The 15,728-nt window shown below is 38.0% G+C and overlaps 1 protein-coding gene across 4 annotated transcripts in view; it reads right to left on the bottom strand.

Annotated features, from left to right (window-relative positions):
• The window catches only part of TBC1D19 (TBC1 domain family member 19), a 185,444-nt gene that overhangs the window by 38,083 nt on the left and 131,633 nt on the right, over positions 1–15,728 (bottom strand). For all 4 annotated transcript variants that reach the window (XR_001110602.2, XM_012472433.3, XM_012472432.2 and 1 more), the window contains exons 14-15: positions 7,847–7,931; positions 5,736–5,780 (exon numbers count right to left, since the gene is read on the bottom strand). Coding sequence is in view for 3 of the 4 variants with exons in the window: in XM_012472433.3 (XP_012327856.1) it covers positions 5,736–5,780; positions 7,847–7,931 (130 nt within the window). In the remaining variant the exon portion in view is untranslated. The remainder of the gene's footprint in view (positions 1–5,735; positions 5,781–7,846; positions 7,932–15,728) is intronic.

Below are 15,728 nucleotides of genomic sequence, written 5' to 3'. Positions count from 1 at the left end.
TGTTCTGTTCCATTGGTCTATATCTCTGTTTTGGTACCAGTACCATGCTGTTTTGATTACTGTAGCCTTGTAGTAGAGTTTGATGTCTGGTAGTGTGATGCCTCCTGCTTTGTTCTTTTTGCTTAGAATTGACTTGGCTATGCGGGCTCTCTTTTGGTTCCATATGAAGTTTAAGGTGGTTTTTTCCAGTTCTGTGAAGAAGGTCATTGGTAGCTTGATGGGGATAGCATTGAATCTGTATATTACTTTGGGCAGTATGGCCATTTTCACGACATTAATTCTTCCTAACCATGAACATGGAATGTTTCTCCATCTGTTTGTGTCCTCTCTTATTTCGTTGAGCAGTGATTTGTAGTTCTCCTTGAAGAGGTCCTTTACATTCCTTGTTAGTTGTATTCCTAGGTATTTTATTCTCTTTGTAGCAATTGTGAATGGCAGTTCGTTCTTGATTTGGCTCTCTTTAAGTCTGTTATTGGTGTATAGGAACGCTTGTGATTTTTGCACATTGATTTTGTATCCTGAGACTTTGCTGAAGTTGCTTATCAGTTTCAGGAGTTTTTGGGCTGAGATGAGGGGGTCTTCTAGATATACAATCATGTCGTCTGCAAATAGAGACAATTTGACTTCCTCCTTTCCTAATTGAATACCCTTTATTTCTTTTTCTTGCCTGATTGCTCTGGCTAGAACTTCCAGTACTATATTGAATAGGAGTGGTGAGAGAGGGCATCCTTGTCTAGTGCCAGATTTCAAAGGGAATGCTTCCAGTTTTTGCCCGTTCAGTATGATATTGGCTGTCGGTTTGTCGTAAATAGCTTTTATTATTTTGAGATACGTTCCATCGATACCTAGTTTATTGAGGGTTTTTAGCATAAAGGGCTGTTGAATTTTGTCGAAGGCCTTCTCTGCATCAATTGAGATAATCATGTGGTTTTTGTCTTTGGTTCTGTTTATGTGGTGAATTACATTTATAGACTTGCGTATATTGAACCAGCCTTGCATCCCCGGGATGAATCCTACTTGATCATGGTGGATAAGCTTTTTGATGTGCTGTTGTAATCGGCTTGCCATTATTTTATTGAAGATTTTTGCATCTATGTTCATCCTGGATATTGGCCTGTAGTTTTCTTTTCTTGTTGAGTCTCTGCCAGGTTTTGGTATTAGGATGATGTTGGTCTCATAAAATGATTTGGGAAGGATTCCCTCTTTTTGGATTATTTGGAATAGTTTCAGTAGGAATGGTATCAGTTCCTCTTTGTATGTCTGGTAGAATTCGGCTGTGAACCCATCTGGACCTGGGCTTTTTTTTGGGTGGTAGGCTCTTAATTGCTGCCTCGACTTCAGACCTTGTTATTGGTCTATTCAGGGTTTCGACTTCTTCCTGGTTTAGGCTTGGCAGGAGGCAGCTGTCCAGGAATTTATCCATTTCCTCCAGGTTTTCTAATTTATGTGCATAGAGTTGTTTGTAATAATCTCTGATGATGGTTTGAATTTCTGTGGAATCTGTGGTGATATCCCCTTTGTCATTTTTTATTGCATCTATTTGATTATTCTCTCTTTTCTTTTTTATTAGTCTGGCTAGTGGTCTGTCTATTTTGTTGATCTTTTCAAAAAACCAGCTCCTGGATTTATTGATTTTTTGAAGGGTTTTTCGTGTCTCTATCTCCTTCAATTCTGCTTTGATCTTAGTTATTTCTTGTCTTCTGCTAGGTTTTGATTTTTTTTGATCTTGCTCCTCTAGCTCTTTCAATTTTGACGATAGGGTGTCAATTTTAGATCTCTCCTTTCTTCTCATGTGGGCACTTATTGCTATATATTTTCCTCTAGAGACTGCTTTAAATGTGTCCCAGAGATTCTGGTATGTGGTGTCTTCATTCTCGTTGGTTTCGAAGAACGTCTTTATTTCTGCCTTCATTTCATTGTTTATCCAGTCAACATTCAGGAGAAAGTTGTTCATTTTCCATGAGGCTGTGCGGTTCTGGGTTGGTTTCTGAATTCTGAGTTCTAACTTGATTGCACTGTGGTCTGAGAGACTGTTTGTTATGGTTTCCGTTCTTTTGCATTTGCTGAGGAGTGATTTACTTCCAATTATGTGGTCAATTTTAGAGTAGCTGTGATGTGGTGCTGAGAAGAATGTATATTCTGTGGATTTGGGGTGGAGAGTTCTGTAAATGTCTATTAGGTTTGCTTGTTCCAGGTCTGAGTTCAAGTCCTGGATATCCTTGTTAATTTTCTGTCTCGTTGATCTGTCTAATATTGACAGTGGTGTGTTGAAGTCTCCCACTATTATTGTGTGGGAGTCTAAGTCTCTTTGTAAGTCTTTAAGAACTTGCCTTATGTATCTGGGTGCTCCTGTATTAGGTGCATATATATTTAGGATCGTTAGCTCTTCTTGCTGCATTGATCCTTTTACCATTATGTAATGTCCTTCTTTGTCTCTTTTGATCTTTGTTGCTTTAAAGTCTATTTTATCAGAGATGAGAATTGCAACTCCTGCTTTTTTTTGCTCTCCATTTGCTTGGTAAATCTTCCTCCATCCCTTTATTTTGAGCCTTTGTGTATCCTTGCACGCGAGATGGGTTTCCTGGATACAGCACACTGATGGGTTTTGGCTTTTTATCCAATTTGCCAGTCTGTGTCTTTTGATTGGGGCATTTAGTCCGTTTACATTTAGGGTTAATATTGTTATGTGTGAATTCAATCCTGTCATTTTGGTGCTAGGTGGCTGTTTTGCCCTTTGGTTGATGCAGATTCTTCATTGTGTTGATGCTCTTTACCTTTTCGTGTGTTTTTGGAGTGGCTGGTACTGGTTGTTCTTTTCTATGTGTAGTGCCTCCTTCAGGAGCTCTTGTAGAGCTGGTCTGGTGGTGATGAACTCTCTGAGTTCTTGCTTGTTCACAAAGGATTTTATTTTTCCTTCACTTATGAAGCTTAGTTTGGCTGGATACGAAATTCTGGGTTGAAAGTTCTTTTCCTTAAGGATGTTGAATATCGGCCCCCACTCTTTTCTGGCCTGTAGGGTTTCTGCTGAGAGATCTGCAGTGAGTCTGATGGGCTTCCCTTTGTGGGTAACCCGACCTTTCTCTCTGGCTGCCCTTAGTATTTTCTCCTTCATTTCAACCCTGGTGAATCTGATGATTATGTGTCTTGGGGTTGCTCTTCTAGAGGAGTATCTTTGTGGTGTTCTCTGTATTTCCTGGACTTGAATCTCGGCCTGCCTTGTTAGGTTGGGGAAGTTTTCCTGGATAATATCCTGAAGAGTATTTTCCAGCTTGGATGCATTCTCTTCGTCACATTCAGGTACACCTATCAAACGTAGATTAGGTCTTTTCACATAGTCCCATATTTCTTGTTGGCTTTGTTCATTCCTTTTTACCCTGTTTTCTCTAATCTTGCCTTCTCGTTTTATTTCATTGAGTTGATCTTCGACCTCTGATATCCTTTCTTCTGCTTGGTCAATTCGGCTGTTGAAACTTGTGCATGCTTCACGAAGTTCTCGTGTTGTGTTTTTCAGCTCCATCAATTCGCTCATATTCCTCTCTAAGTTGTCCATTCTCGTTAGCATTTCGTCAAGTCTTTTTTCAAGGTTCTTAGTTTCTTTGCATTGGGTTAGAACATGTTCTTTTAGCTCACGGAAGTTTCTTATTATCCACTTTCTGAAAGCTGATTCTGTCATTTCATCACACTCATTCTCCATCCAGTCTTGTTCCCTTGCTGGTGAGGAGTTGTGATCCCTTGTAGGAGGAGAAGTGTTCTGGTTTTGGGTGTTTTCATCCTTTTTGCGCTGGTTTCTTCCCATCTTTGTGGATTTATCCACCTGTTGACTTTGTAGTTGTTGTCTTTCTGATTTTGGTAATTTTAAGTCTGCTGTGGCAGAACTCATAAACCCCCTGCTCTTCCCCCCAGGTGTTCTGTCCCAGGGAGTTACGGTTTTATGATGTTCCCCTGTGCGGTTGCTGTTTTCCCTGCCCACAAGGTGGCAGCCTAGTCACACTCAGGTTGCAGAGGCTTCGCTAAGCTGCTGTGGGCTCCACCCAGCTTCCGTGTGAACTTCTGGGTGTAGTTAGAACTGCTTCCGCTATGTTGGCCCGCCCCTGTAGTGACGGAGTCTCTGTAGTGGCGGATTGCCTTGGTAGAGAACAGCAGGGTGCCTATGGAGAACGCCCCTCCTCCACAGAGCTGGACCGTCCCGGTTTCAGTTGTGTTTCAGGTCTTCTTGCTGGGTAAGAGGGGACACCGTCTCATCTGATCTGCCTCCGGAGCCGCTGCGTTGGCTAAAGCCGCGGCTCTGAGATTCGTGGCGCTGGCCTGGCTCCCCGTTTCAGCTCCCCTTGCTGGCTTATAGGGGACTCAGACTCTCTCACTTTGTACAGTGAGCGGTTGCCTCAGGGTGCCGGCCCAGCGGCTGCACCGTTCAAGCCAGCGGCGCCAGCGGCGCTGGCGACCCGTGTGGCTTCTCTGCGTGTGAATCTCCTGGTCTGTGGGCAGTAAAAATCAGTCTGGAAATACGGCGTCCACTCACCCTCTGTGTTTTCTCTCGGAGCTGCATTCCCGAGTTCCTCCTAAGCGGCCATCTTGGATCTCCCCCCTCATTTTTTTTCTTTTGGGGGGTGGGCATAGGAAGATAAAATAGTGAGATCAGGCTGGGACATATTAAGCTTGAGGTAATTATGAGAGAGGTCAGAACTGGAGATATTTTAGAGTAATTAGACAGAATCATAAAAGCAAATGGCACCTCTTAAGTAAAAGTGAGAAAAGAGAAGAAGAGCAGAACAAGAGTGAGATAGTAAAAGAGAGAGAGAGGTAGATGGCCCATGAAAGAAACTTAGACTCCATACTGAGAAATACAGGGAGAGAACAGTGCCATGAGCGCCAAAGCCATGTATGAGTTTCAGATGTAGCAGTCAGCAAAGTTAAACGCACTCATAACAGCTACATTTTCTGAGCACTCACTACATGTCAGGCACTATGTGGTTTTATATACCATATCTCATTTAATTTATTATCCACGTGGTACAATAAATCTGAAGTTCAGAGAAGTCATGTAACTTACCCAAGGACATTGGGTAAGCTGGAAGAACTGGGATCTGAACCCAGGTCTGCCGGATTACAAAATCCATGTTCTTAACTCTGCTGGAGTAAAAGAACTTCTTTGACATACAACTTATTATTATCACAAAGACTGCTATATATTGCTTTTCCAAGAAGCATATCTTTAAACCTGTCTAGTAATCTCAAAAGAATATCTAATGTCTAATAAGGTCATTATACATTTGATCACTTTATAACATCAAAATGAATTATTTCAGTGATATCTTTTAAGAATCTTTTTATTTCAGAAATACTACACTGGTCAAATTATGAGAACAGTAAGGTGTCATACAAGACAATCCACTCAACTGAGTAAAGCCCAGCTCCAATAAACCTAAAAGGAAGATCCTCCTTGGACTAATTAGTGTTCTTCACAGGAAAACTAAGTGCCTTGGACTTAGATCTAAGCATACTCAACTTTTTCACAAATTTACTATTGGTCCCAGGGAGAATCAGAGACATATGCATAATTTAGCACAAACTTACCACAAATGTGGAAGATTTCATTAAATTATACATTCTATGGAAGGTTTATTTTAGATAATAAATGATTATCCATTGGAGAGAGAATAAGAAAGTCACATTTCTATTGTAAAAGTTGTAATTTTCCCACTTCCCACTAGAGGAAGCAATAGCATTACTCTTACCATTTGGTGGGTAAAAGACAGCATATTCTTCCAGTCCTAGTTTTCCTGTAAGAGAAAACCATAGAGGATTTCAATATGGTTAAGTAAATAAATCTTTAAATTTGTGAATGTACTAACAATGGAATTTTAAAAACTACTATAAGCTGATATGTCATTTCATGATATAGAATTAACTTAAAAATTTACCAGCCAATCTTTTGACATTTAGCAAACCCTTTCATCACTTAAAGTTAACATGAACCTAAGTACAACAGAAGTGATACAAAACAATCGAAACAACAATGCTTTCAAGTTCCTTAAGCACGTAAGTATGTATTTATTATGCATAAAATTGTTTTGCTAATTATAAATAAGTCTAATATATTTATTAATGCAGGTCTTAAGCTCTGTAATACTGTGTTTACATTTTTATAGAATGTGCTGAAAGTTAAAAATTACATGATTAGCTGTGTGGTGATCATAATTTTCTTTGGTATTCAGTTCACATGATTTGAGAATGGGGCTGAATATTTGAAATCAGAATTGTCCCAGAAAAGTAAAGTATATTCACAATAATCAAATATTTAAGAGCTTTAAAAAGTATCTTTCCTTCAAAACTCTCTTAAAGTTCTCAGTTTTTTCCACCCTCCACTGAATATCTTTAAATAGCTTTTATCTTGACAATTTCACTAACACTTTTGAGTTTATTGAAAAGTCACTTGCATTTTGGTACTGGGCTTTAAAGTAATATTTCTAGTTAAAAATGTTCTTTTTATTCTTGTTAGGGGTGGTGGCAGAGATTAAATGAAGAATAAGAAGTGTGAGCAGTTCAGGTTAGGGTGGTGACAAATAGGATTGATCTTGTGAGCAAGAAGAGAATGGAATAATAAAAAATAGGTAGGTAGGTAAGTAGATAAAATTGATTACTGGGCTAGGTGCTGAGAGGTAAACAGAATATATATATGTATGTTCCTTCAACCATGTGGTTGTAGTCCAGAATAAATCATGAAACATTAGGCTATATTTGCTAACTTTTCTAGCACAGCCTTTAAGTGTTTAGAAGTTCAGAGGAGAGAGAAATGGATGATGGGTTGGTGGACATGGTGAGATACAGGCTAGTTCTTCAAGGACCTATGATTTTTAAGGTGGAAGAGTGGGAAGCCTTCCATATGCAGGGACTATAGGGAGGTTAGAATGAACGTGGGGTATTGTAGAATAATCAGGGAAGCAGTTAGTTAGGTTAAAACAGTATCAACTGGTCAATGGCCTTAAAATCCTGGCTGAGTTTAGAGGTGAGCTCAGTAGATAATTAAGTTTACAATCAGTTTTTCAACAGATGACTTAGAGAAACAAACAAAAGGTTTCCACAAATTTAATTTAGAAGCAATGGAACTAAGAAAACCTTAAGTTAGGGGTAGTCCAAATCCAGCACAAGGTTATGTGGCCTCTCCTAGGGTAGAAGCTGGAGCAATCAGGCAGATAGTTCAGACATAAGAGATACAGGAGAAACAGTTTCTTTTTTCATGGAAATGACAGAATGACCATACACAATGAAGTTTGAACTTTCAGTTTTGGGTGTTCACTATTTAATAATAAAAAAATTTGGGAAGGGCATTCAGCTGAAGTTAATTCTATCTTCAGATGATGGCAGGTTATTGATATTTTATAAGGAGCTGGTGATAAAAAGGAGAAAAAGCCCTAAACTAGAAATTAGAGAGCTAAAAGTATATAAATTATATCAAAGTTTTAAGTGTGGTGGAGCATTTTGAGAGAAGAAATATAGATGGTAAAAAAAAAGTAGAAGAAGGAACTCTGTGTTATAAACATAGTTAGAAACAGAAAGAAAAGTCAACAGATATGGCACAAAAACAGTAATAAACGGTAGAGCACACAGGGGGAAGACAGAGAAAGTAACTCGAAATGCTGCTTCTGGGAACCACTTTCCCATGATTTGTGATAAATTACTTGGGCACTGATTCGAGCTATGAAAGGATGATTACAGTCATTTGAAAGAAATCTTAAGTAATTTATAATAGTTTGGCAGACCAATATCTCCAGAAAATAAAACAAACATTGTTGGCATGATTACATAAGTCTTAAATAATACTTTCTTAAAATGATTAAAATTTTACCTCTTATATATGATTTTGGTGGCGAGGCACTGTTGTATGCAAAGTGACTCAACACAGATGTATCCCGGGAAAAACAAAGTAATACCTGAATACAACATTGGAAAAAAATAGCAATTAAGCACTATTATAAAACCAGGTAATTCATTATTTCCTACTCAGCAGGCATCCTTCAAGTTCAAGTACCATGCCTTGAGGTGGGAAGAGTGTCCTCTATCGGCACACCTTTGGTAAGCATTACAGTGGGATGCCAAGTTCTTCCAAAGAGTTCTCACTGTTTGCTACCTAAGAAAATGCTAGTTGCTAACTAACAGTTGATTCTTCTCTTGTGTTTTCTATCTGGACAAGAGAAACACCTGGGGGAAATTTAACAGATGAAAAATGTATAGGGAAGACCCTGAGTATTGTGGCAGGGAGCAATTTGGGAAGTGCAGAAAATGAACTTGACTCCTGCTGGGATGCATCAGGCAGTTGGGCATGTCAGGGTGGGAGGGAAGGCAACTCGTGGTACTTAGAATGGATGGCAGCAGCAATAGAACAAGTGGTTGCCTAATAAAGGGTAGAATCTAGTTGTCCTGACCAGTAGGGTAGAGTTTGTCAACTCTATATGGAGACGAAAACAGGCAGGGTATAAAGTCAGGATCAAGGATGTCCATTAGGAGGTACTAGATTGAGGACACCAGAATGGAATTTGGGAGCAGAAGCACAAGACCCTGTAAGGCCATTAGTGATAGGAAATCTGGGTCTTGGTATTAGAAGACCTAGGATTCTAAAAAAATTACCAAGATAAGAATTCAAGATGACTGGAAAGGCAGAACAGGGTCATAGAGTCAGGGCTGAACTAGCAGCAGGAATGAAGGGAGAGGAAAAACCCTTTTGTGTCCAAGACACAAGAAAGGAGACCCAGCTTTGGTAAAAGGATAGGTAATGGAGATTGGGCATCAGTCAGGTTCAATGGTGGAATGCGTACCGACCACTGCCACTGCTTTATTTTTATTATATTTTAAATGACTACATAAGTGGTGCATGTTTATGATAAATTTAGGAATACAGATTATTGGCTGGGTGCAGTAGCTCATGTCTATAATTCCAGCACTTCGGGAGGCCAAGGCAGGAGGATCACTGAAGCCCAGGAGTTCAAGGCCAGCCTAGACAACATGCTGAAACTCCATCTCTATTTTTAAAAAATTAAAATTAATTTTTAAAATAAAGAAATACAGACAATCAAAAAAGGGGGAAACAGCCATAATCCCATCAGTCTTAATAATTTGATGTATATCCTTTCAGACTGCTTTTTAACATACTCATACATATAATTTTTTTCAAACCAAACAGGATTATACATAGTTTTCTTTCACTATTATAAAATAAATATTTCCTACACATTTTTATGTTGCAGAATATTCCACTGTATGAAAGAACAATAATTTATTTAACTTGTATTGTTGTTTAACATTTAATTATTTCCACTTTTCCCCAACTACAAACACCACTACGGTGAATTTCCTTATGGCTAAATGTGTACAACTTTAGTTATTTAAATTCCAAAAACTGGACCACCTGTCTGGTCAAATGCTTTGGGCATTTTTAATTGAATGATGCCTCTCCCACAATTTCTCTATTTACTTCTAACTCCTATGAGCTGTAAGATTTACCTACACAAATTCAACCTGTCATGCCTTTTATTTACTTTTATCCCTCCTGTTTCATTCTGGATGACTTCCTCAGATTATTTTTTAATCAGTTCACTAATTCTCTTCTGCCCCTACTATGCACCAAGCACTATTCTAAGTTCCTTGTGTTTAGAATACATAAAAGGAAAGGAACAAACAAAATTCCTCTTTTATGGAGTTTAATTATGATGGAGCAGAATGTATGTGTAACAAACAGCAAATATAATAAATAATTACATTATATTCTATATTAGGTTGCAAGTGCTATGGAAAAAAGATAAAGGGGAATGAAGAAAGAGCAGCTGTCATTTTAAAGACACTGTTCAGGGTAGGCTTCCTTGAAAAGGTATTATCTAATCAAAGACTTGAACGGAGTTGAGAAACTTAGCATGTGGATATATGTGCAAGAGCATTTCAGGAGACTTATTAGGAGACTACTGACAGTGGTTTGCACTAAGATGGCAGCAGTGTATGCCGGATGTACGACACACCACCCAGAGATCCTCCTCTAGGAATGAAGGACGTATTATAGCAGCTGATAGAGCTGTAGCAAATAGTCCTCAGCAGCCAGCTCTTTTCATTGACTATCTCTGCTGAAGAGAGCTTTTTTGCTCAAATATCAAGGTTACATCCTTTTTCTGAAATGGCCTACATCTAATGAAGATGATGCAAGGGAAAAAGGTCTGAACTTCTCCCCAGCTCAGGATGGGTCTGGCAGTTTATCCCATCTTCAGAATGCTCTGCAGCGTTGGCTGAGGGTTTCATTTAAACTGTATTGCAGCTAGACTTTTCCTTATGCTCAATCCTTAATTCACTGCACTTCTGCATTTGTTGATTCCAAGAGCACTCCCCAATAAACCTTTGGCATGCTCATCTCTGTCTAAATTGACTTCTCTGGGAACCCATCATACAACACAGTGAAAGTAGGAAAAAGTGGTGAGATTCTAAATACATTGTGACGGCAGGGCAAAAGGAGTTATGGATAGATTGATGTGATATTTGAGAGAAAGACAGGAGTCAAGGAGAGTCAACAAGTGGAAGTTGAAAGCAGAAGGATGTTTGATCTCAGCAGGTGGGACATCTTTAACTGAGACAGGGAAAGTGGTAGGCAGAACAGTTTTGGGAGTGAGATCATGAGTTCATTTTTCAACATGCTAAGTTTGAGATGTCTGCAAGATGTCTAAATGGAAAAAATTGAATAGGTAATTGGAGATACTGGTATGGAGTACAGAAGAAAGGTTTAAACTGAAGATATACATTTGGGAGTTATCATCATATAGATGATACTGAAAGCCACAAAGTAGGTGAGTTTGGTGAAATCATCAAGTGAGTGAGTGTAACTAGAGAAAAGAAGACCAAGAACTGAGACCTAAGGCATTCTAGGGTATGGGGGAAAAAAAAAAAAAAGAGAGAGAGAAGGAACCAGCCTATACAACTGAGGAGTGAGTAACCAACAGAAGTGGATTTACCATGATGCTCTGTGAGTGCTGGAAGTTGCTGGGAGACACAGAGTGTCCTAGGCAAGGAAAGTTAAGTCAGCTTGTAATCAGAAAGCATTTCTTTGTATGTATTTCTGGTAAACTGCTTAATAAGATCTCAGAAGAAAAAGACCTGAATTTCTACAGTTCTAATAATTTGTTACAAATTGTTCCTCATTCTAAACAAAAATACATGTTCTTATCTGGTTTTGTATTTGTAATATGATATTCTCTTTCTTAATCTACAAAAAACTTAAACAAATTTACAAGAAAAAAAAACCATCAAAAAGTGGGCAAAGACTATGAACAAACACTTTTCAAAAAAAGACATTTATGAGGCCAATGAACATATGAAAAAATGCTCATCATCACTGGTCATTAGGGAAATGCAAATCAAAACCACATTGAGATACCATCTCACTCCAGTTAGAATGGTGATCATTAAAAAATCAGGAGACAACAGATGCTGGAGAGGATGTGGACAAATAGGAATGCTTTTACATTGTTGGTGGGAGTGTAAATTAGTGCAACCATTGTGGAAGACAGTGGGCGATTCCTCAAGGATCTAGAAATAGAAATACCATTTGACACAGCAATTCCATTACTGGGTATATACCCAAAGGATTATAAATCATTCTATTATAAAGACACATGCACACATATGTTTACTGTGGCACTGTTTACAATAGCAAAGACTTGGAACCAACCCAAATGTCCATCAATGATAGACAGGATAAAGAAATGTCTATCTTTTATACATTATGGAATATATACACCATGGAATACTATGCAGCCATAAAACAGGATGAATTCATGTCCTTTGCAAGAACATGGATGAATCTGGAAACCATCATTCTCATCAAACTGACACAAGAACAGAAAACCAAACACCGCACGTTCTCATTCATAAGTGGGTGTTGAACAATGAGAACACACGGACACAGGGAGGGGAACGTCACATACTGAGGCCTGTTGGGGGGTGGGGGAGGGGCTTGGGCGGGATCATGGGGGTGGGGGATTGGGGAGGGATAACATTATGAGAAATACCTAATGTATATAACAGGAGGATGGATGCAGCAAACCACCATGGTGTATACCATGTGTATACCTATGTAATAAACCTGCACAATCTGCTTATGTACCCCAAAACTTAAAGTATATACATTAAAAAAAGAAATACAAAATTGGATTCACAAAAAAAAGAAGGCAAATTGTATAAGCTTTAGATCCCCAAATGCTGAATTTGCTACTGTTGACTAGTAAAATAAGAGGAAAACTAAAAAGAATGTGGTGTCTTGAAACCCAAGTGAAGAAACAGCACAACTGAATCAAGTGCTATTGAGAGATTAGTTAAAAGGAGGATGGAGAATTGGTCATTGAATTTAGTTCTTGATGACCCTGACAAGAGTAGTTTCAGCTCAAGTGGTAGGAGCACCATATACAATGTTTGGTACTTGCTTTTTAAAACAAACTTAATCCATTAAAAGATCTTTTCATATTAGTGTATACAGAGCTGCCTCATTCCTTTTTTAATTTTTAATTTTTTTTTTTTTTTTGAGATGGAGTTTCGCTCTTGTTGCCCAGGCTGGAGTGCAATGGCACAATCTCAGCTCATCGCAACCTCTGCCTCCTGGGTTCAAGCAATTCTCCTGCCTCAGCCTCCTGAGTAGCTGGGATTACAGGCACGTACCACCATGCCCAGCTATTTTTTTTTTTTTTTTGTATTTTTAGTAGAGAGGGGGTTTCACCATGTTGACCAGGATGGTCTCGATCTCTTGCCCTTGTGATCCACCCGCCTCGGCCTCCCAAAGTGCTGGGATTACAGGCGTGAGCCACCACGCCCGGCTTAATTTTTAATTTTTTTGGTAGAGATAGGGTCTCTTTATGTTGCCCAGGCTGGTCTTGAACTCTTGAACTCAAGCAATCCTGCCTGAGGCTCCCAAAGTGCTGAGGTTACAGGCATGAGCCACTGCGCTTGATCCTCTGCATTCTTTTTTAAAGGGCTGTATCATGTTTCACTGAATATGTATTCCATGATTTATTTAATGAGTTACTCCCCAATATATGAACATTCATTTTCAACTTTATGCTGTTTCTGACAATACCAAAACAATTAGCATTTTACTGTGTCATTTCACACATATGAGTGTTTCTGTAGAACAAATACATAGAAATAGAATTGCCTGGTCAGAGTATATGCACTGAAAAATGTGATGGCTATTTGGCTGTATATGTATATCCCTTGTTATCTTTTTCCAGCATTTCTATATGTTAATAGTCTAAAAGGGGTGTGCGTGAGTAAGCTCAATCCCTTATGTTGCCTAACTCTATTTTCCATTACGTAGTCTAAATGATTATTACTCATATTTAAAAGAGTAAAGGATTTTAATATTTTATTTGGTAAAGAGGCAGTTAACTGAATCATCTTATTAGTTCTACTGGCTTTCAGTCTAATCTCTTGAAGTTTTAAATATCTATAGTTAGCAATAATGTTGTATTAGTTAACAATAATGTGTTCTTTCTGTTATCTATTACTTTATTTTTCTTATCTTATTTCATTGTTTAGAAATTCCAAAATGATATGTTCTTTCCTTCCTTTAGTAGAACCATCTCTAGTATTTCACTAATAAGTAACATTAACTTACATTAAGATTGCAAATGTTGGTTTCAGATAAATACTATTATGTTGAGAAAATATATTAATACTTGATTTCTAGTGTATAAAAAGTATAAAAATGAATATTACATTGCACAACAATGTGAATATACTTAACACTGCTAAATTGTATCCTTAGAAATGGTTAAGATGGTTGATTTTATGTTGTGATTTGTTTTACTACAATTAAGCATTTTAAAAAAATTATCAAATACAGTCTCAAATAAATTTTTGGCATCTATTGAAATAATCATGTGAATTTTATTTTTTGACTTATAACAAATATTTTCCAATAATTAAGAAAAACCATCAGGGTCTAAAAATTCTAAATTTGTAAATATTAATCTCTTCTCCTGCCAAATTTTCATGTGCCACTGTGGTAGGTAGAATAATGGCCCCCAAAGATGTCCACATCCTAATCCCTGAAATTTGTGTGCTACAGTTTGGATGTGGTTTGTCCCCATGAAAACTCCTGTTGAAATTTAATTCCCAATGTGGTAGAGTTGGGAGATGGGGCTAGTGGGAGGTGTCTGAGTCATGGGGGCATATCCTTTATGAATAGATTAATGTATCCCTGTGGGACTGAACTAGTTACTGTGAAAGCAGATTGCTCCTTCTCATGTTTGGTCTCTTTGTATACACCTGCTTCCTCTTCCATTTTGTGCCTGAGTTGAAGCAGCATGAGACCTTCACTAGATGGGCTGTCCAATCTTATACTTTCCAGCCACCAGAATCATAAGCCAAATAAACCTTTCTTTATAAATTGCCCAGCCTCAGGTATTCTGGTATAATCACACAAAATGGACAGCTATAGATGATAGTAATTTACTTCATTTAGAAGAGTTATAAGAAACCGAACGTGTAAGTCTGAACTATGCTAATATGGCAGAATTATACCCAAATGTCTACATATAGCCGCAAAAGATTTACTTTGTCCTAAAGCTTTCTTTTATTTCTACAAAATATATTTATGGCAAATGTTTCTGAGAAATCAATTATTTTTATAATAAAAAGCACATAAGAAATAACATATCAATTGGGCAATCACTTTAATGTAAAACCATTATACAATTTTTTTTCATTTCTGATGCTCTTACATTTTTATCCTATCAAATTTAGAAAATTTCAAATGATAAATTGTCAAGAATCACTTTTTTAAAATTCTGTCCTGATATAAACTTGTGGTTTACTAGGCTCTGAAAATGGACACCGATGGCTTGGGGTCCTGATAGCTGTTTGGGCTTGGGATCTAAGGCTCTGCTACTTCTTCATCTATAAACAGTAATAAAACTACCTCCTAGGGCTGTTGTAAAAATCTTCTATAAAGTGGATTCTGGGAAGATGGTGCAGTAGGAAGCACCAAGAATCTGTCTCCCCACCCAGACAAAAACTGCACTGTTAGCAACTGTCTGATGTAATTATTTTAGAACTCCGGAGTCTACTGATGTCTTGTAACTTTTAGGAGAAAGCTTGGATGGTAAATTGCAGTTAATTTTAATCAATGTCAGCTTCTAGCATAGCCACATATATGCATCCCCCTCGACAGGCAGGAATGCATGAGTCCCAGGAGCAGTTTACAAGCAGTTTGAAGGACCCAGAAAGGCAAAAAAGCCCCCCATCCTCTAAATATCTGCTATCTATAATCTAATTGCTTCTTCTGACCAGAGAGATGCAAACAAATAAGTGAGGGTGAAGATGGGAGGAAGGGACCATTGTTGTTGAACCACCCTTGATTATTACAAGCCCCTTCCCCTCTGGCTTAGGTGATTTTCAGAAGAGTCAAAAGGACAATGTTCTCCCTCCTCTTCATTTTTCTCTTTTATTCTCTTTGGGAGCCAGATGTTAAAAACTAGGTCATTCAAAAACAACTGCATATACGGGGGAAATGAGAAAGTGATCACATATGCTCAGGGAAAAGTAAAGGCTAAGAAAAGATCCAAGATGTTAGATTTACACCTCAGGCTGATCCTGGGCAAAGAAAGAACAAACAACAATCCAAAAAAACAACAACAACAAAAAAAAACTAAAACTTAAAACAACAATAAGTAAAACACTGGAAAGAAAAAGAATCTGATTTC

This window comes from Aotus nancymaae, unplaced genomic scaffold (assembly GCF_030222135.1).
Source record: "Aotus nancymaae isolate 86718 unplaced genomic scaffold, 86718_ANA_hifiasm-v0.15.2.pri h1tg000006l, whole genome shotgun sequence".
Lineage (NCBI taxonomy): Eukaryota > Metazoa > Chordata > Mammalia > Primates > Aotidae > Aotus > Aotus nancymaae.
Note: the sequence above shows the minus strand (reverse complement) of the source record. Positions and strands in the feature narration are given on the sequence as shown.